Raw genomic sequence first — 25419 nt, forward strand, 5'->3', positions numbered from 1 at the left:
GGAGAAGTGGAATGGATGATGATGGTTATCAAATCAGTACGGTATATAGATTCCTTTAGATACATTTTAAAAAGCATGTAACTTTTTAAACTCTAAGTTATATTTTTAAGTGGTAGTATTATCAATACCCTAAATTCCTTCCAACTAAAGGTGAAAAATTTTAATTTCAACTCAAAAAAGTACTGGAACATATTTTTCAAGATTTTTAGAACATTTCTAAAGCTCCAAAATGTCCCCAAGAGAAGAAACTTAATCATATTCCACAATGAAGAAGAGAAGGGAAAAAGAAAATTCTCTTAAGTTCTGTCTCTCAGGCTCTAAATTCTTGTTCTCACTTTAACAACCTCTAAGCCAGTGACCTCTACAGCTTATGCAGAAACTAACTTCTGGGGACTTGAATTAGTTCACCAGGATGCCATTGTCAGAGCCAAATGTTTAAAGATCTGCTAAGGAAGGGTTTCCTATCTCTCTGTGCTAGGCTTTATTTTGAATTTTTACATTATAGTAATAGACATTCCAGGATATTGACAGAATATGGCCACAAGGAGGGCCATATTTGTGATTCTTCATTAAATAGCCCTATAAAATATTCAGATATAAACTGCTCTGCTTCCAGGCTCTGCCTGAAGGTAGAATTCAACTTGATAAAAGTGGTGCCCGCCTTGTATTAAGCTCTATAAGCCTGTTCCAAAGGGATAAAGTGTTACTGTTCCATCTCAAGGGACAAAAATTACAGGCCTTGGGGTGCCTGGGTGGCTCAGTGGGTTAAAGCCTCTGCCTTCAGCTCAGGTCATGATCCCAGGGTCCTGGGATCCAGCCCCGCATCGGGCTCTCTGCTCAGCAGGGAGCCTGCTTCCCTCTCTCTCTGCCTACTTGTGATCTCTGTCAAATAAATAAATAGAATCTTTAAAAAAAAAAAAATTACAGGCCTTTGGGTGGCATCCAGTGATAATGTTCTTACCTCATCTGGGACAATGAGAGGCATACTTCTCTTAGTTCTTTATTAGAAATATCGGCAGCAAGCCAGTATAATTTTTAACACAGAAGAACTTTAAAACACATTAAGTTTAGAGACCTTATATTCCTTCGTTGTTGTAATACACAGTCTAACTCTTGAGATGAGGCACAAAGATCTTGGTGTGAATCAAAAATGGACAACAGACAGTTTACAATTTAAATCTACTTCCTATAAAAAGGAAAAAATTTTACATGTGGGTGTCACCTCTAAAGAAGACACGTAACAGACATTAGTACGCAACATTCATTATATTTATTTTACTAAATAGTATGGTTCGAAAAAACACAAACAAGTCAGAAAACTTTTACTTAAAACTAGTCCAACGAGATGGATGGGGTTGATGCCATCCCATCCCCCTTCTTTTTATATATATGGAGCTAGAGCCATTTCTGACAGCAAGCACTCATGTTTACTTTGCCTTTCCTTTGAACATGAATGAACTTCTCTGAACAAGAGAGACAAATGAAGTTTTACAAGATACAGGCACTTTATGTTCCCAGTTTTAAAAATAAGCCAAGTGAAAAATATTTAATAAAAGTAACTGGAACAGACAAAGGTTTAAGAGTTCTACCATTAGTTCTAGTGACTTACACTCAATGCAAACAGACAGCATCAAACAAGTAAAACAAACAAAAGTTTAACTGGGGTTAATGGGCATATACGTAAAAAAAGAAATCCAAGTTACTACAACTGGAGAAAAATGGCCATTTGAATCCAACTTAAAGATATGCCAACAATGTGCATTAAATCTTGTGTACCTATGTAGCTGAGTAACATCTGAAAGCTTTGCCAGAGTGTGTAAGTGAGAAAAGCAAAAGGTGCTTTTGATTCCACAGTATCTGATTAAACAAAACAAAGCAATTTACAAAAAAAAGTACCAAATGATACTTTAAAATAAATAGTTCATCATTTTGATGAATATATACATGTAGAGTCCACTTCCTGGGGATTTAGCTATCTAAAAGTGGCATATCACTATCCAGAGGTGCAGGAGCAAGTTCACATAAATAAAACAGTGTGGCTTCACTAGCTTCGGCTTCAGTCAATGGCTCCAGGCGAACAAGCTTACTCTGGGTTGGCTCTGGATCTAGGCTGCTATCCAGAAGCTCATCAACTTCTATGGGTTTATCTACTGAGGACATAACTTCTGATGATGCTGTACTCCCCTGTTCAACAGTAGAAGCAGGGTTCCCATCGAGGAATGCAAGAAGTGGAAAGGCAGTGTACTGGATAAGCTGCTTATCTATAATAAAGATTAGAAAAATGCTCTTTTATCACCAGCTTATACAGAGTTCAAGCTGAAGGTGGAAAAAATGGAAACAGCTGTGCATATATGCAATCACTACCCTTATACACCCAAACAAGAAATATGATACTTCGTGTCAGTAAATTTTAAAATATACTAGTCAGAAAAGTCTTTCATTCAACAATTGAGAGTTCTTTCAGTTCTCCTACAAGTTAAATTAAATAAAAAAAAATGACTTAAAGAACTAGTACCTCACCAATTTAACTTTTTCTATAAGCTGAAACCTTGATACATTATGCATAGAACTGAGAACAGTACATTCTGTGTTCAACTGCTAAGTATGGCAAAGACTTTCCTTGGCTCACATTAGTTTCTATGTATGACTCTTAATTTTAAAAGACTGTAAAAATTAATACTACATTTATACCTACCTGTTTTGGGTTTAGATTTTCTTCCCTCTTCTGAAACTGGCTGAACTACATTGTTCTTGGTAGTTTCTAATCCTTTATTCTCAGACTAAAAGAGAAAAAATAATATAAAAAATACTTGTTTCACATTTTATATATTCCTAAAAATAGCAAAAAAATTTTTAAAAAGCTGGTACGGTATGTGAATATTGGTGCATTATCTGAAATACAGGGGAAAAGGGAACACCAGGAAAGAAGAACTAGAGAGAGAAAGAGATCTGAATAGGTAAGACTGGTTAAGACCGGTTAAGAAAATTATTGCTGTCATCAAGTGGATGAAACAAAGAACCTGAACTAGGATGACAGTTAAGTATGAAAAGAGGGGACATTTCAAAAGAACAGACAGAATTTGTCAGAGGTAAAAGACGGGAACAAATCAAAGATGGCTGGTTTCAAACTAAGAGATAATTCTTTAGGACAATTAAACTCAAACAGTTTTGATTAAAAGTGTGTATCACTCATTTCACTCACAAACAGAATATTTAGCATAAGTGAACATATTTAGAGTAGCTCAGGATGACATGGTGATATCCTTAAAACTATTATTTCTGTATTTGGAAGCCTCAAAGTTGAGGTGAAGTTTCTTCATTCTCCTTCTGAGATTCTTTCAGTTCTTTTCTGTCACTTAAATTGCTTCTTTCAACCACTGTCTTCTCTCCTCACATCTGATTGTAAGGGGATTAAACCTTTAATGTTGTTTAGTTCTTCGGTGCTCTTTTCAACGATGTTCAAACTGAGGGGCTGAGGTTCACAATTTTCCCTAAATAGCTGTTAAGTCCCAGACACCTGCATGCTCACTAAGTATATATGGTGTAGAAAACATACTAATTCCTAAAATTGCCGATAATCATCATAAAATGATGCAGTACAAGTTTCCAGATTCAGAAATAATGACCTCAAGATATAATAAATTAAAACTTCCCCAAAATGTACATAAACATGTTTCGGATTTAGCAATCGCAATAAACAAACCTTAAGGAAAGAATACCATCATTATCTTTTACTTTTTAAAATAGGTAGTTTCCAAGGGTGCCAGTTACTCTAAAACATGTGAGAACCAGGATGACAAAGGGAATTCACCTCCCATGCAAATTCTTGTTTGTTAGTAATGGCCACTTAGATGGCTCTACTGAAGCGTATAAGTATCCTGATATATTAGAAAAAGAGTGTTGTGATCTATGTTAATACAATACTCGTCATGAGCAAGGGAATGACAGCTGATGTGCCAGTTATTTGAAAACATTAATCTAGATTTTAGAACTATAATGAAAAGTCATTCTCTAATTTCTCTATAGCACTTTGGAACAATATGCAATTTGCTGTTTAACTGCTATTCCTGAGAACTGTAATTAAGATATTGGTTTTGCGATAAATAGGATAATCCAAGAATAAAGAATGACTCGATGTATAGCAATAAACAAACAGTTCAGCACACTGACTAAATGAATGCATGATATGGGTTCATTCACCTTAAGACCTAACATTTAATAATACCATATTTACTGAAACCCAGGGTGTTGAGGTAATCTGCAGAAACTTAAAATATAAATCCAGGCAAAATTCAGCATGCTGCCTGTTTGGTAAATAACATTTTATGGAAGCACAGCCACACTCATTCTTTTATGTATTGTCTATAGCTGCTGTCACACTACAATTAGTGTTAAGTAGTTGTGACAGAGAACATATGGCCTACAAAACAAAGTATCTACCAACTGGCCTTTTTATAAAAAGTATGCTAACCCCTGATAAAAATTATCCAAATATTCAATGCATAATCAACTTTTTAGTTCAAAAATTCACAAATTCTTTCAACCCTAAGTTACAAAGCCTGTAACTTTGAGTATGTACAAGAACTGGTCATGACATTGGAAAAATTCTACATTCTTACTCTAATTACTTATATCTAAGTGTTCATTTTTAGACAACAAAGAACAAAAAAACAAGTAAAACTTTAAGTTCACTAATCTAGAACCTGTACAAATATCAGAGGACTTGATTTACACCTTTGCATTCGATAAAAAAATGTGACTGAACAGTATGGTATAAATGCAAGACAAATGGAGTATACACCTAATCTATTTTAAAAACATTTAAAAATCTGCCTATTGTATAAGCAATATACAAACTAACAGAATGACTCCAATCATTTGCTCTTAACAACTGAAAATTGTCCTTATTACTCATTAAAAACCAGTTCTAAAGAATGTAAACATTTGCTAATCCCAAATGGACTGTCTAACAAAATAACAAAACCATTACTTTAAAAAAAAGAAAAAAAAACCTGTCCAAAATCCGTACTTCATTGTTTCAACCTGCTGTACCTAGAGTTAGTAAAAACTTAGTTCAAATCCCTGAGCTTTTACTGCATGCTAATAAAATGAAGAACTATTTAATATGGATACCAGTGGATTTTCAATAAAAAATGCTGAGACACTGTTCATAGAAAGAATATGAATGTAAACTGAAGCACATAAAACATGAAAAAATATTTTAATAATTTGTTTCAGTGATACACCTGAACATGCCAAGTTTAAGTCAGTTGATTTCCCAGCATTTGAGGGCTCATTTCATACTGTTAATCACACAGGTACCTACAGAATTGGGCAATGACTCACCCCATAACCAAAAGCTTTTTTTTCAGCTAGAATTTTACTGTCTTGATCACACATATAAGGTAAAATACAAAATGTTTTTTGTAACTGGGAGTGATACTGCTCTCTACTTACTAGGGCTTTTTTTTCAGATTCTTACAGCTATGGGTCCTGAGCAACATGAATTAAAACTTACTTTTGTATTATTGATGTAATCTGTGGGATTCATCTGCACAGAACTAGTGAAAAGCTGAAAGACCAAACAAGAAAGATGATAAGTTTAAAAAATATTAAAAAAGAATTAACTGCGTGTTCAAAATTTTTATACAGCCATGTTGGGTAAAGAGATGTAGCTCCTGCACTAGGAAGTTTTCATACAGTAAAACAGTTTGAAAGAGAAAAGCAGGAAAGCAGAAAGAAAAACATACAAAAGCAGAGCAAGCTAGCCCATGCATCAGATGTTTTAAGAATTTCTCCATAAAACAGTGGGGCAAATCACTTAAGACAAATAGTTGTTTGCCCAACTTCTCATTTCCTTATTATTTTCTCTCTAAATGCCTTTGGTTTTAAGTGGCATCCAGAGATGAGTTCCTTGCCCTGACAGTAAGCCTTCACTGACTACCTGCTAATTACGTGAGAAATTTATAGAACCTGCTCTGTGATGGTGGCTCCTAAATTACACCTCACACGAAGCCCTCTAACCAAATGGTATACCTCCTTGCTGCATTTTTCACCTCAACTAACAACAGAAGACGTAAATGCTAAGACCACTGCTTACTGCATGCCTCTCAGCCCAGCCAGTTTACAGACATAACTTTTAAGTCATAAACTTCAGTTGTTCATTCCACAAGGATTTACTGAGCATCTAAAAAATAACTGACATCAACTGACATCATGAAGAATACAAGATGAAGACACTATTCCTGCTCTCTAGGAGCTTACAATCTGAAAGACAAGAACAAAATCAAATAGCAACATACAATCAGATACAATCCAATATTATAATACTAATGGATGGTGGAGATTAAAAGTACTGAGAGAAAGGAGAAAATCATGCATGTCTGTGTGCGTGTGTGTGTACACACACACGCACACAGGCACGTGCAAGATGAAACAAAGTCTTGATGAAGCTATCCAACACATATTAGGCCCTGAAGAATGCTTAGGACTTGTAGAAAGTGGAGAGAAGAATAAATCATAACATTAACAATAATAAAGAAAGAATGGTTGGGAGTGAGGGTGGGTAAATTCTAGCAGTAGATAAGATGACCAGTCTAAATAACATAAAACTTCTGAGTTGAATAGTAGGTTGTATGTGTAAAGTTCAAGAAGTAAAGCAAGGTCCGTCAGAGCCTAAGGCCACATTCATCAGCAGTAAGAGCCTTGGAAAAGGCCTGAGCAAGGAAATATAGTGATTAAAGCATTTTAAGAGAATGAACACACCAAATGGTTCACAGGACAGAATGAAATGCAGATAGATCCCCCCTCCACAGTCTCTAGAGATTGATTCCTCTTCCTTAAAGTTCCATTTTCAAAAAAAAAAAAAGTTCCACTTTCATGATAGCCTTAAAAATATCCCTAGTTCTTCCTTTTCTTTGGTTAACTTTCCTTCCTTTCATACTACCTACTGATCCATGTAAAGGAAGAGAATCAGAACCTTAAGACTAGATACCTTACATGACCACCAATCTCTGCCAAGTTCAGCTTGTCACTGCCTCTGAGACCTGACCAGATTTTTTCCCTACTGAAAGTGGCATCTATAGAGTATAAGCTCCTCACTCTTTCTTTGCCCCACTCAATGCTACCCACCAAATCAGGGACACTTTCGTGTATTCCCAGCAGATGCTGAGTGTGAAGCAGAAAAAAGTAGATTGTACATGAGGAGCTGACATAGTTGGTTGAATCCTACAGCCAAGCCTCTCCTGCTGACTCACAGTCACTAAGAACTGAACTCTGCATAGAACCCATGAACTCAGCACACCTATTTATGTCCTTACCATCTTTGCCATCTCAGAGAACAAGGCAACCAATGGGTAATTTTTACAGTCAGCATAATTCAAGGATGAAATAATGAAGATCTTAGATGAGAGAGGCATCAGAAAGTAGGGATTATCTGTGAGTGCTATTTTTGAAAATACACAGGACCTGAACAATGAGATAAAGATAAGGAAACCAAAATGACTCAGTGATTACTATTCTGGGTGAGTAAAGAGAAGTCTGATATCACTACAGAAAATAAGAAAGCTGAGAAACATAGCTCATTTAGAGAACAAAGAAAAGTTTGGCATTAAACACAAAAAATTTAAGGCAAGATCTTAACTGGTGATGGCATCAAAATTCAAGCAAAGTTTACTTTAAAAAAATATTAAGAGCTAGAGATATAAATTTGAGAGTAATCCTATAAGCCAAAATACCTTCATAAAGGAAGGATAAAAAAAGAAAAGACCTAGAACAAATAAAAAGATAAAATAATGGGTACCTTGGGGATTACCCACAGGTAGAGAATAAGAAAAAGAAAGAGTAAACAAAGTAGAGTAAACAAAGAATAATTAGGAAGACAGATAAAGTCCAGTGACTCTAAAATCAAGAGAAGTCTCAGTGTCAATAATAACCAAAAATATTAATACGAACAGCACTAATTATTTATAATGCCCAAAAGATTCCTTCAAGTTAGGCATCAGCCACAATTAACAAATGGGGAAACTGGGAAAGAGAGGTGAACTTTTCCAAGGTTAAATAGCTAGCCAGTAAGTGACATAAGCCAAATGAAACCCAATTCTGTCTGATTCAAAACACACCTACTAGGGCGCCTGGGTGGCTCAGTGGGTTAAGCCGCTGCCTTCGGCTCAGGTCATGATCTCAGGGTCCTGGGATTGAGTCCCGCATCGGGCTCTCTGCTCAGCAGGGAGCCTGCTTCCCCCTCTCTCTCTCTCTGCCTGCCTCTCTGCCTACTTGTGATTTCTCTCTGTCAAATAAATAAATAAAATCTTAAAAAAAAAAAAAATTAAAAAAAAAAAAAAAAAAAAACACACCTACTAGCCCAATGGCCTGAATTAAAAACAAACAAACAAACCTGGAGCCTACTCAGTATGGATAAACCAACGCAGCACAGGCTTCAAGTGAATAAGCAAGATAATGCAGGGTTTCAAATAGAGTAAAAAAGAAGTAACAAATAAAGCCACTCATTTCTAATGTTCTGTAGTTAAAGAATTAGAGAGGCAAAACGGTAAATGAGGAGAGCCACACATCAAAGTGTTTAAGACCGAGATCTGTACCCACTGAAGCAAGATGGGAAAGATCAAGGACAGAGATAGAAAAGCAGAGAGGCACAGGGCAGGTGTACAAATAAGCTTTAAAGAGAAAGTAAGCACTTCCTCTAAGAAAAGAAAAATGAGATTTCCCAACTTATGAGAGAACAAGAGCATTGTGATTATCCTCTGTGAGAACAGGGATGAGTTGGCGAGATGAGGTCTTGAAGACAGACAAGTATGATAAACATTCCAAGGTTAAATTAAAATAACCTAGAAGACTGCAAGGCTTTGTAGAAGGTCAGAATTACGGAATTTTGTTTCCTTCTTATAACCTAAGGGACAGATATTCTAAAAGGTCCCTGTATTCAGGATGGGGACAAAGACTGACAAAATCAAGAAGGGCTGACAAATTACTATTAACAAAGTAGGTCATTAATATGGATGCTGAATTCCCTTAAGATGATAACATAGGCCAGAAAGGAAATCTTCAAAGAAAGTGAAATTCATCCTGTGACATAATGATGATTTGGAAAGAACAATCAAATCATGGATATTGACAAAGACTAAGAAGCAGATTGGTAAGGTGGCAAATTAGTAAGACTGAAGAGTAAGAAAGGACTAATTCCCTCCAGCCTCACTGAGAAGTTCTTAAAAGGGCAAGACTACAGAATATTTTGATGTGACAGACTGTATTTTAAGGCAGAAATGCAAAAAAAAAAAAGGAGCAACAAACCTTTTCAGGATACAGAAACAGATTTACAACAGAAAATGGAAATCAGGGAGAGAACAATATTCATCTAGATGGGACCATTCATCTGGATGGGACCAAGCCATAAGGGAGAGAGGAGCGGTAGGAGCAAGAGAGAGATAGCAAGAAAGGTAGTTAGTGCCAGAAATGGTAGATAAGGATTCACAGTCCAGACAACATTGAAGTGATACTCATGTAGGTGGTGGTGGGGACTGGAACAAGATAACCTTAGGACTCAGGACATAAACATTTTAAAAACATAGCAAATATATTAAAATATAATTCATGTGAGTGGAAAACATTAATACCCAAAGTATTAAAAAGTGTCTCCATGCAGTTTCCTAAGTAACTCTCTTACTAAATTTCCACCCATTTCTATTCAGTGACAATCTATTCTAGAGCAGAACAAATACGGCAACAAGTCCAGAGAAGAAGTAGAAGTACTGTTGAACAGAACTGGTATGTTGTTACAGGAGGATTAACTGAGCTGCTATTCAGAAAGGGGTAGTGATCACCCTCCTTCACTGTCCTGAACCCATCTGCTCATTGTTTCTGATAAACAAAATCATTCATTTAAAAAAAAGAAAATGCAAAAACAGTGAGAATACAAAAAAGGTGTACTGATTTATAAATAATATACGTGAATACACAGACTGCCAGTACAGCAAAGATTATTCAAAGTACCTACATCAACCAGGAGATCTGGATCTATGCTAAACTGTCTTCCTGACAGCATGGCTTGGAAGTCCTCTAAGCTGCAATCAATGCTGTCAAGATAATCCAACAGCTCAACCCTAAGGAAAAAAAGATTAAAAAAAAATATCAAATATTAGGTTTCCTTGTTTTTACATTTAAAACCGCATTATAAAATTCTTAATCTTAAGAGATCCTATTCAGTACTTGAGATTCCTGAAAATGTAGTTAACTGAGAACTCACAGCCTTTACACACAAAACTTTAGTATTTACAGAAAAGATTCTGCAACAATAGTCTGAATTTATCTTTTTTCCTCTACACTATAAATTATAAAGTGTTTATTACTTATTAATGCTAATTTCTGCTTTTCTTATGCTATTAAGTACCTTAATAGAAATTGTGTTATTCCATAGTCCTAATAAAAACATAAATATGCATACACACACAATTTATGAACATTCAAAACAAGTATCTCATTAAAGAAATTAAGGAATTGCCAAGAAAATCTCAAGACTCTCTCCGCATGATTAAATCCTTCTCAAAAAAACATATGCAAAACTCAAAAAACAAAGAAAGATTACATGGATTCACAATCTGAAAGGAAGATCACTCGAAGAGAATAGAACATGTGAAGTAAACAAAGAAAGCAAATAAATTCAGGTAACATCTATATGAACACTCACTTTCCCAGAAGATTGATGTTATCATTTAAAATGGAATCCATCATGGTGACAGGATCTTCTGTGGTCAGACTAGATGAGCCATTTAGCTGGACAGCACTAGACATGAGAGGACTGGTGCCATCACTGCCTGAACTTAGTGATTCTCTGGCTGGTTCATTCTGATCTCCACTCTGAATGACAGGTGCATATTCATCTTCATTGTCATCCTCAACAATGACAATATCAGGGTATTGGCTACAGCTAGATCAGCAATATGAGAAAGAACCAATTACATTTTCAAATGCATTCAATAAATTCATTCTGTCCATTCATTCTCCATGGAAACTTTCTCCCCAAAGTTGGGGAGAAGCTTAATCACAAATATTGATTCATCATATGATGCGAGACAACAAAGGATCAATTAAAGATGTTTAACTCCAAAATTTTTAAAAAATCCTAATTCTCATTACTTTTTGTTGGAAGTCTTTTTGCTGAGGGGAGAACATCTGGTTAAATAATTTGGCTTTTTCAGCTTAATAATCCAAATAGGAGTTTGGTAGTAGTTTATCAGAGTAAAGTTGTTTTGAATTAAGCTCTTTGATAACAAAAGTAACCAATATTTTCACAAATTTTACTTTGTAATTTCCTTACTTGGAAGGATCAGCTATAACATCCTCATTAGTTTCTGGAATAACTGGGATATTTTCTTCATCTGCATTATCATCCGTTACATCATAAATAATGATGTCATCTGAAATCCGCTCCCTTGCCTTTAAACCTTCAGTCCTACTGTGTGGAACCTAAAAAAATCAGGGAGAAAATAACAAAACTGTAATTATATTGACTACCGAACAATACACCATTTAAAAAGTGCTAACTGGGCACCCATTATTTACTAAATATTAAGGAAACAATTTAGCTATGTTCTCTGCCCTAATGGGACTTACACACTAATTGGTATTTGCACCAATTTGCAAAGGTAGGTGTGTTACTTCATTCTATTTAACTATTTCTTTTACTGTAAGGAATCATGAAGGTGGCATGCCTCAGAATAAGTCTATGGAAAGATCTTCACATTTTAAGGTATTTTTATATCCAAGCGGTTTTAAAAAAAAAAAAGTCTTAAAACTTCACCAGGAATTTCAAGCATAACTAGATGGCCACTGTGCTGATGAGGATTATTTTAACTCAAGCTACTCTATTTGACATATGCCTTATTCTTTCTTATTAAAATGCTTTAATAGGAAAAAAATTTTTTCAACTACTCCACAGTTAAATGTCAGCCTGAATTTTTAGCAATATTTTTTTTTATTCAGCTACAGATCTATTCAGATCATAGGTACCTAAAAAAAAAAACCATTCAATTCTCTAAAGCAAATTAAACCCATTATTATAATGAATAAATCTATAAATCTCAACAGTAGATAAATCTGAGGTAAAAGATGTAAAAGACTTAAAAATAAATAAATCCAGTTAGATTAAGAAATCTTCATCCATTTACACTGAGTCTTCAATCCTAAAAAAACAATAGGTATGCTTACTTTGAAACAGTGGTAAGATGTGATGCTAACTCTGATTTGCTTAAGAAAAAAAATCTTGGTACTTCAGTAGCAAATCTGAAGCAGTATTTAGAATTCTAAGATGTGAATGTAACCATGACAATCATCTATTAAAAGAAGTCTATACTCTGGACTGAACTGATTTGCCAGTGGGTTTAAGTTTGACAAATTATCCAGACAGCCCATGACAAAAATAAAGGTAAACAAAAATGTTTTGCAATTGCTAAAAAATCTAGTCTATGTAATTTATAATAAAAGTTGGAAACAACCTAAAATAACTAATAGATAAATGCATAATTACATTATCATAATATTCAACTGCTATCAGGTAGTAGTTGAGATGAACTAAATCTGTTCAATAAATCTCAAAAGCCAAACAAAGTGAAAAAAGTCAAAATGTAAAATGATATGTGCAAAATAATATCATTCATATCAAGTTTAAATACATACAAAGTAATACCAAATATTGTTCATGAATTCACGCATATAAAAGGACCATGGGGATGATAAATACTAATTCAAGATTTATCTAGGAGAAACTGAAGAGGAGGAAAAAACAAATCAGGGAACAGGTTTGTTCCCATATCATCATATAATACATGGTATTTATAATGCTTTATTTCTTAAAATAATCTAAACCAAATAATAAAAAATGTCATGATTTGATAAAGCTGGAGGATGAGCACTTAGATTATTATTCACTGAACTTTGCAAATATGAGTGCATGAAATACTGCTGTAATAAAATCTGGTTTGAGAATAAATATAAAACAGAATTTAAACAAAAAATTACTTTATGATGGTGATTATCAGCTGGTTCTTTGACTATATGCTGAAACAGATTCTTCTTTTGGGCTCCATTAGTGTTTAGAAGTAGAGGCCTGAAAATCAGCATATATACATTAAATTCAGTGAAGCAAACATACAAGAAATTTAAACTGCTTCTAATATTTTACCCTCACATGAACATAAACACTTTAATAATAAAAGATTTCAGGTGGTGACACAAAATAAGCTCTTAAAAATGGTCACATCTTAGGAAGAGAAACTAGGGGATGACTATGTCTAGGACTTTGATTTCGTCATTCTTTTGTACTATTTTTGTTAAATACAATAAATAAATTATTCTCTCTGAATATATTTCATTGCTGACCAAACCACATCACTCTTTATGAACTACAGTTACATAGTACAAAGTAAATAGATGATATCATAAGAATTAGTTTGTGGAAAAAAAAAAAAAAGAATTAGTTTGTGGAAGCAGAGTTAAGGCCACAGCATAAAGTGTAACCATAACGAATCTTTGCTAAAATTTTAGTCTTACACGATAAATTTTTTCTCCTTCCAACTATTCTTTTGTCCACTATCCTTCTTAAGCTTTAATTATGACAATGGCAATTATTAAATTTTTCATTATCACAAGCCAGTCAATATACAGGTTTTCAAATTCCTTACCAATGAGATCAAGTAGAAAATTTTTTATTTTTTTCAACAGACGACCTTTTAAGAGTTTCCCTCACTGAAGCCTACTAATGATACATTAAATTGCTATTGTGAATAAAAATGGATTTCTTATTAACTATGTATGTGTCTGTAAGGTGACCATTTAGGCTATCCTTGTCTTTGAAAAACATTAGCAGGCTGACTGCAGAAAAAAGTAACACTACTCATGAAATGCTGAGAGTATAATTTAACAAGGACTGTTCATCTGGGACAACAGACATATACTCAGGAAATGTAGGCCATTCATGGTTAAACACTAAAATGTTCAGTTTTTCATGAATAGGCCAAATGAACGGTTTTACAACAAAAACTTACCTTTTACGTTTTAAACTCACAAGTTGGTTATTCTGAACCAACGTAACAATAAACTGGACAATCTAAAAGAAAAATATAAATAAAAAATTTCCATCAGAAATTTTAGACTCAATTAGACTCAATTCCTAAGTACATATTATAGGTCTTAGAAAATTAGATCAAATACTACATATTTGTTATTCTAAGTCACATAATTTCTTATATTTTAACATATTTGAAATCTCAGGTGCATCCTACAATTGATATCTAAAGAAATACCAGTTTCCAGGCAGAAGAATAACCTGTTATAAAATAAAAGTTACAGATACCTAGGATACCAAGATGACTAAGACCTTCATCTATCCATCCATCCATCCATCCACCCACCCATCCATTTATCTACCTAATACTCAGCCCAGTTATTTGCTTTGATGCTAAGAACCATGCATGCCTGGATACAGATCCTAAGTTTTTACTTAAAATTTTTTCAAGAAGATTATGCTGGGGGGAAAAAAGTGACAAGCAACATTTTTCTTAAACTAAGTAATACAATTTGGGGCAAAAGAGACTGCTGGCTTTCAGAAGAGAGCATAAAATTTTCAAGGTAGAAAAAGCTTATTGGCTTATTCTAAAAAATTATGGCTTAATAAAAAATATTGTCACGGGATGCGTCTGCGTGGCTCAGTTGGTTAAGCATCTGCCTTCAGCTCAGGTCTGGACCCCAGGGTCCTGGGGTGGAGTCCCACATCAAGCTCCTTGCTCAGCGGGGAGCCTGCTTTTCCCTCTACCTGCCAATTCCCCTGCTTGTGATCTCCGCACCCCCCGACAAATAAATAAAATGTTTAAAAAATATGTAGTGTCATGAAGTATTTAACTATATACAAATAGAGATAAACACCAAAATACAGTTAACTAGAGGTTATCCAAAAATAAATTCACAATATTGAAGTTGGAATACATATAGTTTTTTCAAATAAACAATGAGCAGATTTTGGTTTGGATGGTTTTGCTCTTAAACATCCAAGATACCCATACTGCCAATCAGGAGAAGCTAGTTTAATCTTCAGAGCTAGATTAAATTTAAAAGGAAAAAACTACTAAGCAGATCAAGACATGCAAACAATCTTTCATGTTATGGCAGTGTAGACCATGGACCTGCAGTATTAGCCCAAGAACCTATTAGACACACATTAGATATTCTCAACCCCACTCCAGAAAACTGCTGAACCTGAAATTCTGAGGACAGGGTCCAGCAATGTATGTTTAGCAAGTACTCCAGGTGATACTGATGTGAATGTGAGAATCACTGGCTTAAGGTATTAAATTTATTGTCATCTTCCTAAAGAAAAAGGTGAGGATCATATGGTGAACTATGAAAAGCAGTGTATCACTGAGAGGCTATAAATAAAGGCCAAAAGTGTCTGAAGGACTATTTAGACTCTTTGCATAAAAGTTAAACAGCATTACAGTCTTGAAAAGGAAATTAGCCACTAAATTGTTTATTCAAAAGAAAATGTTGACTGATGGCTGATGAAAAGAAAATTTAAGCCTAAAAGTATCTCTGAAATAATTTGGCTTCAATTACTTTTGTTAATGTCTAAGTATTATAGAAAAATTCTAACATTAGTGGTTGAATTTATAAGAATATGAAACATTGGCTAAATTCCTCCTGACATTTGTTTACATATTAGTTCTCTTATGACAATTCTGCATCATGCTGTACAAAGCTTGCTCCCTGAAAGAGAAGAAAAGGCATCTAACCTTTATAGCATCTGACTTCTGGACCTGACAAGTTCTTTAACAGGTACTATTATACTACCCTGTAACAAGTACCCGTAACAGGTAACTCTAGTCCATCTAATCCAAGGCCAAGGAGTATACAGCAGATGTATGAAGCAATTCCAGGAACAGAGAGCAGATTATCAGCTATCACTATGCATTATGAGAACTCCCTAGCTCCACAAAACCACATATATTCAAATTCAAATTTGACAGATAGAATGTTAGATTTCATGAAAAACTGAAATGTTATGTATTTCGCCAACTTTCTCTGCTCTTAGGAAAAAAAAAATAGCATTATAAGCCAGTATTTAACTATAAAACGTTGTTTTCTGGAAAAGATTAAAAGATTTTTTTAAAAATAAAGTACAGGTTTAATACTGTATACACCTATTGTTTTAAATGAGGTATTCTTAACAGGGCTGTAGGATGGATTCAGCTCTGGAAGTTCTGAAAATATAGGCACTTGGACTAAACACTTGGAAGTGAATTCTGTACTTATCCTTCACCTGCATACTGATTTGGGAAAAAACAAAAATAAACGAAAAAAACCCCAGTATTCTAACTACAGGCCAAAGGCTGCAACCATTCATCTATGTTCTAAGCTTGCTCCACTAGAACCAGATCTTTCCTGTCAGTCATAACCCTATTTTTAGCTAAAGGCATCTCAGCACAAACCAGCTGAAGTACTCCCACCCTTCCTCCCCCCAACAAAAACCTGTTGCTTAAATTTAAGAGTCTAGTTTACTCATGAGCAAAAAATAGCTGCCTTAATTACTTTTATGTTTCAAGTCTTATTAACATATGAAAGCTGATATGAAAAGACTAAATCACAAGGACACAATGCAACTGAAAGATTGTCAGTTCCCCCAGTTCTTTTCAGCTCAGATACTAAAATCCAGAATTTATTTTACAACAGATTACTTTAACTGCTTTTCCCAGAGACTAATAAGGGCATAAAATGATGACTAATTTTTTAGAACTCATAATTTGATCAACTGATTTGAAAATTTTATTCATCTGTCTTCAAAGACCATATCTATCCCCTTTCAAGTAGAATAACAGTAAAAACAATAACAAACCCACACAGTAAGGCTGCCATTCTTACTAAAAAATGTAAAGAAACTGGTAGTATATTATGTTCCTAAAAATGAAGTATCTTTAAAGTTGTTCTATAAGGCCAAAGGTCACTTACTAAACACTAGTGAGACTTAATCTGAGAGTATGGAATAACCATATTTAGCTAATGAGAAATGTTTCTTATTAAAACGAAAATTTAACAGTTGACCTAATTTGTTTGATTTCATAGTTTCACTACTGTATGTGAACCCAATATGTAAGAACTAAGACCAAGGGTGCCTGGGAGGCTCAGTGAGTTAGGCCTCCGCCTTCGGCTCAGGTCACGATCTCAAGGTCCTGGGATGGAGTCCCGCATCGAGCGCTCTGCTCAGCGGGGAGACTGCTTCCCTTCCTCTCACTGCCTGCCTCTCTGCCTACTTGTGATCTCTGTCAAATAAATAAATAAAATCTTTAAAAAAAAAAAAAAGAACGAAGACCAATCACTAACTATTCAATAGAGACTTTATGGTTATGGCCATGGAGGAGAACAGCTTACCTTTCGAATAACTTGTTGCTGTTGTGCATGTTTTGCTCGTAATTCTGACACCTCCTTCCAAAGGGACTCATTCTCACTATACGTTATCATTTATTAAAAAATAAAACAAAATTTAGTCAGAAAGCCAGATCTCAATATCTTTAATTAAAAAAAACAAACAGTGAACTTTGCTATATGTATCTCCATGAAACTGGAAAAACTTAGATTTAATTACATAAAATGGCAACTATCTTGCTACAACTCCAGAATCATCCCTTCACAACTAGCGTACTTTCTACTCATGGCAATATAAACACAAAAATTTAAGACTCAGGCCTATATCCACATAGTAGCAGGGAATTTACTTCCCTTACAATGTGGTTCATTACTTCTTGTTTAAAATAAACTAACCTTTCAATTTTGGTTACCAAGTGAATTGAGGACTTGTGCTTGGAAAAGAATCTTAAAGGAAGTGACATTTACCCAGCACTACTTATGCTCTAGGGATTATGCTAAGCATTTTATATGTACTTCTTGTTTAAACTTCTATAAAGTCAGCCAAGAAAGGAATTATTAACTTCATTTTATAGAGGAGGACAGTGAGACCCAAGAATTACGAGGACTTGCCTAAGATCACAGAAATTATTCGTAGTTAAGTGTTGAGGTCAATCTAAAGTCAATCAGGCCCTAAAACTGTCTATCATCTGTTTCAAACATATGAAAACACCAAAAAAAAATTTTTCAAAGCATGTCTAAATATAAGACAAACAAGTAACCTGCCTGGTAATAACAGTTTCTTTTCCTTCACTAACTTTTATTGAAATTGCAGTTACTAAATGTTAGCAGCAATAACACTGAGAAGGCATGAAAGACAAATCCACCTATTAAATACTTTAATTTTTGCTCTTATCAATTTCTATAATATCCATCTTCCTCAAGCTAAACTCTTACAAAAGGAACTTCTGTATCTTACATATAGAAGATATGAAAAATGAAACTTTAATACACTTACTGAATAACTAGGGTATTTCCTCTGACTCAGATATTTAAAGATACTATCATCTGCCTACTAAACATAAGTTGAATGGTTACCTCTAAAACTTAGAGGACGAATCTGGGATCACATTCCTTAAGGACCAAACCTGAGATTCAAGGAATTGGGTCAAAGGGCATCTCAGGAGACACAAGATATGTACAATAAACTGGCATAAGATACTGAATAAAATATTCAAAATTGGACAGCTTAAAATTAAGCCTTATTCAAAAAGGGAATGAAGTTCAAGGTTACTCTTTTAATGAATACACTTAAGACAGCTAAAATAAAGACAGCTAAGCTTTTAAGACAGCTCTCCCACATTTGGAATAGAAGACAGAATACAAAGAATAACTATTCTCAAGACCTCAGCCCCATTAGGATAAGATAAAATGCCAACTACTTACTAAGATGAAGTACACATCTACTCTATATATAAGTTGTTACTGTGGCAAGTAATGGTGCCAAGAATTGCAATAAAACAAAAGCACGTTTCTGTAGATAAAAGTTTTGAATAATACTTCATCGTGTCTAGGTAAGATAAATACCAAGTAGGGCAAGTTTCTTTTCCCCTGTTTTTGTGTCCTATTTTTTCCTAAGAGATAGGCCAACATAGAAAAGTTTTATGAAACCACCATAAAGAAGATGTAAGTCATATATGCAGTGTTTTTTACAGCTTCTGTGCCCTCATGTGTGTGAACATCATATGAAACATAACCTAAGTAGAATTTATTTCTCTCCTACATTGATTTAAAGATCTACTGTTTCATCAGTGATGTTCGTGCATCAAATTGTTTTAATTGCCCAGATTTATATATTCTTTTAGAATATATATTATATATTCAAATACTGAATTTTAAAGAAAATTCAATATTGAGGTATCAAGGGCTACAAATCAAAACTAAAGGGAAACAATATTTACAGAAAAAGGACCTTTTATCCTGGCTTCAACAATGTGAACTAAGTACTTAGTATATGTGCTGCCGAAGCGACCACTGAATTAAGTACTTAAAGCACTAACTTCCAATCCCCAACACACACATACCAACCTCTATATTAAGATTTGGAAATAATATTTTACCTTTTTAATTCAGAAAGCCTGGACTCAATAGTTTCTTGTTTTATTTGAACCTTCTGAGCACTACTTATAATTTTTGTTAAATCTTCCTGACGAATCTTATTTTCTTCTGGTTTTGAAGAAGAAACCTTTTGAAAGCAAATTTAAGGAAATAAAATATTAAACATCATGTTTGTAATTCAAAGTTTCCCTATTGTTAAGTGTGTTTTGTAGCCCATTTAAGAACTTAGATTTAGTTTCAAAAAGCCCAAAACAGGATTCTATAAAAGGAATAAACTTCATAGCTCAAAGACAGAGGGTGAAAAATAATTAATCTTTTTTTTTTTTTTTTTTTTTAATGTGGAGAAGTTTCCACGAGCGGGAAAAATTTAGGCACTTTTTTTCATTCCCTTTCACCAAACTCACTGTAATTTCCCCAAGCCTCTTTATTATCACATTCCACATTTAATAAATTTATGCAGTAACAGCTGCACACTAGGCCATTTTCTTTCATGGTCCATTACTCTTTTATTCCCCTCTTTTGTGGATTTAGTAAAAATATTTTATTTCAGCAAAGGACACCATTCATCTAAAAATGTATTATTAAGTGCTTACTATATGCAAGGGACTTGTTCTCAGCATTGGATATTCAGCAGTGAACTACTGAAAAAGCCCTCCAGGGAGTCGACATTCTAACAGCTTATATTTTTTAAGCTAAATTAGAAGGAGTGAGCCATCCCAATATAGATATTCCTCACCCTCAGTCAGAATGTAAACATTTTCCTTCCCTCTAGAACATATTTGAAGACAGAGCTTTCAGAACAGCTAACCACAGAGAAAAAATATAAAACAGAAGGAAATAATTAAAGCTTTATTAGTCTGAGTCATCCCAACAAGGAATACCTGTGTATTTCTGTACAGTCTTAATTTTAACAGGTGAAACACTGTGCTGACCAAGTATGCTATATGGTAATGCCTCAAATAAATCACATTAAAAATAGCTCACCTTCCTTTTAATGTTCTCCAACAAGTCATCCTGGCCTTGTTTGAAGTAAGGATGCTGAAATTCAACAGGACCATCTCGTTCCTGCTTTACAATTCCAGAGTCAATATGCACAACCTTACGGAAACCATCTGAAAAAGATTAAAAATTTAGACAACTACGCTAGAAGTAAAAAATTTCCCTTTCCTTTATCAACCTAATGGGGAAAAATGGTTTAATCAGTGGCTGATGACATACTCCAAATAAACTACAGCCCATACTCACACATATTCAGTTGCCTCACAAAGCTTGCCATATTATTGTGCTTGAAATATTTGGGAAGAATTTCTTTTGCAAATCTTTGTTCATCCAAAACCAGAAAACTCTGGCCATTCTGAAAAAGAAAGAAAAAGTTAATTTGCTGAAGTCCTCCCAGGTGATCCAATATGAACCCCAAAACTGGGCAGTCCTTTCATGATACTATTAACAGCAACAAGAAACAACCTGTAATTAACTGCCAAACTATAATGAAGCTTTTTGATGTCAACCTCAAAAGTTTAGGAGTATGCCTAAAACCAAAGCTGCATCATACACTAAGGTGAAGTACTAGAATTTTCATTAAATCAGAAGAAAAGAAATACTGTAAGTATGCAACATAACTATTTAACACTGTTTTAAAGCCAATGCAATTAGACAAAAACAGACAAAATTATAAGAGGAAGTCGTATTTTATCATTAACTGCAACAGACCTATCTTTGCACAATCAACTGAAAAACCATTTTAAAAATTCAGTAAACTATCAGATTAATATTTAAGGTCACTTGTCTTCTTCCATACAAAAAATAATTTGAAACTTACTACAATACAGTATCAAAACAGCATGTTACTGGCATAAACACAGAGAGACATATTAGTAGAACAGAAAAAGAACCACCAAATACACCCTTACGTATAAGGTCCAAAGATTTCTGACCAGAGTACTAATACCATTCTAAGGAGAAAAAATAATTTTCAACAAACAGTCCTGGGAAAGCTGGATACTGCTGTGCAAAAGAACAAAATTTATCTTACACCATATACAAAAATTAACTCAAAATGGATCAAAGGCCTCAACGTAAATGCTAGAACTATAAAAATAGTAGAAGAGGGGGCACCTGGGTGGTTCAGTTGGTTAAGTCTGCCTTCGGATCAGGTCATGATCTCAGGGTCCTGGGATCCAGTCCAGATCAGGCTCCCTGCTCAGTAGGGAGTCTGCTTTTTCCTCTCCCTCTGTCCCCACCCCCCCCCCAGCTCATGTTCTCTTGCCCTCTCAAATAAATAAAATCTTTGAAAAAACAAAAGAAAAGAAAACTTAAGCGGGGAAGCTTCATGACACTGGATTTGGTAATGATTTCTTGGTTTGGTTAACATGATTTCTTGGTTAACATCAAACGCACATGCAACAAAAGCAAAAACAGACCAATGAAGCTATCTCAAATGTAAAAACTTTTATGCAAAGAACACTATCAACAGAGTGAAAAGGAAACCCACAGAATCAAATAAAATATATGCAAATTGTTTATCTGATAAGGGGTTAATATCCATAATAAAGAACTTCTACAATTCCAACAACAAAAAAGAAACAACCCAGTAAGAGATAGGCAAAGGACGTGAGCAAATATTTTTCCAAAGAACATATACAAATGGCTAACAAAATGTAAGCAAAGATGCCTAACATTACTAATCAGGGACATGAAAACAAAAACCACAAACACCACTTCATACCCATTAGGATGGCAATTATTTTTAAAAACACCAAATAAACTGAAAGTAAGTGTTGGAGGAGATGGAGAAATTAGAACTCTTCTCATTGTTGGTGGAAATATAAAATAGTGCAGCTGCTATGGAAAACAGTACGGTAGTTCCTCCAAAAACTGAACACAGAATTACTATATAATCCTGCAATTCTTTATCTGTGTATATTCACAGAGAACTGGTCAGGTACTCAGAAAGGTATCTGTATACCCGCATTCATAATAGCATTACTGCAACAGTCAAAAAACAGAAGCAACCCAAATGTCCACTGACAGATGAACGGATAAACAAAATTTGGAATATACACACAATGAGTACTCAGCCTTAAAAAAAAGGAAATTCTGTAAACTAGCTACAAAAGGACAAATGCTGTATTATTCTACTTATACGAGATATCTGGAATAGTCTAATTCATAGAGACAGAAACAGAATGGTTATTAGGGACGAGGAAAAAGGAAGACTTGGAAACTATTATCTAGTGAGTATGAGGTTTCAGTATGTAAAGTTGAAAACCATTCTGGAGATGGTAGCAATGGCTGCTTAATAATGTATATCTGAACCATGTAGCTAAAACTGGGTAAAATAGTTAATTTTATGTTAGGTGTATTTTACAGTAACAATTTAAAACTAAAGTAGAATAAAAGATTCCAATAATAGAAAAATTTTACATAGCTAAAGATAAATATACAGAACATTTAAGAGAATATTAAACTATAGTTTTCTCTATACAGTACTGTAGAGCTGTCAATTCTAATTAACCAATACATTTGCAATAAATTCTCAAAAATATTTTTTGAGAGTATGCGAGGAGATGCTAATACAACCAAATATTAGGTACTAGAATTCACTTGTAAAATAATTATGTAACAATAGGCAAGAAAACACAAAAAAAAACAATGAAAAGAGGGGTGTTAACCTATCCTAAAAAAGTGACAGAATTTTAGTGTTTGTAAGAGTTTGGCACTAAAGAATAGATAGTAAAAAAATAAATAAATGGAGAGATTAGAGAGAACAGAAGCAGCAACAAATCTACTTGAGAATTTAACAGGTAATAAGTACCAGTAACATTCAAATTGGGGAAAAATCAGGAGAAAAAAATTCATTCATGAACTCTGCATTTGGAAATCTTTTAAAAAGCAAAAGCTCAATGCCAACTCACTGCTCAATTATTCTTTACAACCGTGCGCTTGGAAGTTATGATGCAAACCTAGAAGTCATAATGTAAAAATTTATATTTTATTCATGGAAACCCTGCCTACCCTATTCCAAATTCTTCTACTTTATTTTTGTTATTTTAAAACTAAAATTGTATATTTTTAAGCTGTACAACATGATTTAATATATTTACATACATAAAGGACAACTACAGTCAAGCTAATTAACGTACCTTCTCCATCACGCTAAAAAGCTTCTGCAGAGTAAACAAAACAACAAAATAAAAAGAAAACCTAACAGAATAAGAGTATTTGCAAGCAATATATCTGATAAGGGGTTAATAATCCAAATATGTAAGGAACACATACAACTCAAAAGCCAAAAAAAGGACACCAATTAAAAAAGAAAATAAAGCGACATTTTTCCAAGGATAAAGAAATGGCCAAGAAGTGTATGAAAAGGCATTCAATATCACTACTCATCAGGGAAATGCAAATCAAAGCCACAATGAGGTGCTACCACTTCATATCTGTTAGGATGGCAATTATTAAAAAAATTAAAAATAACAAGTGTTGGTGAGGATGTGGGGAAAAGGGAACTTTCATATACTGTTTGTGGTAGCGTAAATCAGTATAGCCATTATGGAAAACAGCATAAAGTTTCCTCAAAAAAACAAAAATAGAACTACCACATGATCCAGCCACTCCTTTCTTGGGTATACACTCGAAGGAAATGAAATAAGTATCTCACAGAGTTATCTGTGCTCCCATATTCATTGCAGCATTATTCACAACAGCCAAGATATGAAAACAACCTAAGTGTTCCTCAATGGAAGAAAGGCTAAAGAAACTGTGATACACACACACACACACACAATGGAACATCATTTAGCCTTAAAATCAAAGAAATTCATTTGCAAAAACTTTCTTACTAACAGAATCACAATTCTGTTTGATGCTGCAACTACATTTCTCAGTCCCCCTAACAAACAGAGGCAGCTGAATGCATACCTGGCAATTAAGATATAAACAGAATGGACTGAGTAGGGCTATCAGAAAAGCTTCTAAAAGGGGAAAGATCCAAAGTGTCAAACCCCTATATCCCATATCCCTGCTTGGAACTTGAAGATAATGACTAAAGCTTCAACAACCACTGAGGTGGAGAAACTAAGTTTGGCTGAAAAGACCAGAAGGTAACCTCAGACTTAAAAACAAAATATATCTCTATTCTGTTTAAACCACTGTTTGGATTTTTTTTTTTTTAAGATTTTATTTATTTATTTAACAGAGAAAAGAGAGAATAAGCAGGGGAGGTGGAGGCAGAGGGAGAAGCAGACTCCCTGCTGAGCAGGGAGCCCCCGATGCCATATGTGGCTTGATCCCAGGGTCCCCTGATCATAACCTGAGAGGAAGGCAGATGATTAACGAACTGATCTACCTGGGTTCCCCTATTGTTTGGAATTCTATTATTTGTGTCTGAAACTAAAACTAAGTCATAATAGAGTTATTATGAAAATTCAATTAAGTCAATTAGCATAAACATGTTTTAAATATTTATGACCGGTAACTGTATAATTAAAAATTTCTGACAAACCAGTAAGATGAAAAACCCAATATAAGATTTAGAAGGGGCCCAATCTCATTATAACTGAATGTACAGAAAAATAAATAAATAAATAAAATGATTTTCACTTATTAGACTGGCAAAATTTAAAAAGTTTGATGATAATCAGAGTTGGTTATTAGGCAATAACTCTTTAAAATGCATGTTTTTTCCTATCTTAAAAAACTTCCTTTTACCTTACTTCCCTCTCAATCTACCCGCCCCATTTGTCTTTTCCTTCACGGCAAAATTTAATAAACAATATTTCAAAGCCCCCTTCCCTAATGTAGTGCCATCTACATATTCTTGCTAAAAATTGGTTTTGTTTTCCCTTACTCTACTCAGACCGTTTTTCTCTAAAATCTCAGATTCAATGCCTTCCTTTCAGT

At 34.2% G+C, this 25419-nt stretch overlaps 1 protein-coding gene across 4 annotated transcripts in view; it reads right to left on the reverse strand.

Moving 5' to 3' along the window:
- Positions 1–25419, reverse strand: part of HSF2 (heat shock transcription factor 2) — a 35832-nt gene that overhangs the window by 1614 nt on the left and 8799 nt on the right. For 2 of the 4 annotated variants that reach the window (XR_006384679.1, XM_044249700.1), the window contains exons 2-12: positions 20764–20872; positions 20503–20630; positions 19521–19645; positions 17428–17503; positions 14055–14116; positions 13030–13117; positions 11330–11478; positions 10700–10939; positions 10010–10115; positions 5519–5572; positions 2696–2780 (exon numbers count right to left, since the gene is read on the reverse strand). Coding sequence is in view for 3 of the 4 variants with exons in the window: in XM_044249700.1 (XP_044105635.1) it covers positions 2696–2780; positions 5519–5572; positions 10010–10115; positions 10700–10939; positions 11330–11478; positions 13030–13117; positions 14055–14116; positions 17428–17503; positions 19521–19645; positions 20503–20630; positions 20764–20872 (1222 nt within the window). In the remaining variant the exon portion in view is untranslated. Of the gene's footprint in view, positions 1–1251; positions 2262–2695; positions 2781–5518; positions 5573–10009; positions 10116–10699; positions 10940–11329; positions 11479–13029; positions 13118–14054; positions 14117–17427; positions 17504–19520; positions 19646–20502; positions 20631–20763; positions 20873–25419 lie in introns of those variants that run through there. The other 2 variants (XM_044249682.1, XM_044249690.1) reach the window with 2 other exon arrangements.

The sequence above is a fragment of the Neovison vison genome, chromosome 1 (genome assembly GCF_020171115.1).
Source record: "Neovison vison isolate M4711 chromosome 1, ASM_NN_V1, whole genome shotgun sequence".
NCBI classification, from domain to species: Eukaryota; Metazoa; Chordata; class Mammalia; order Carnivora; family Mustelidae; genus Neogale; species Neogale vison.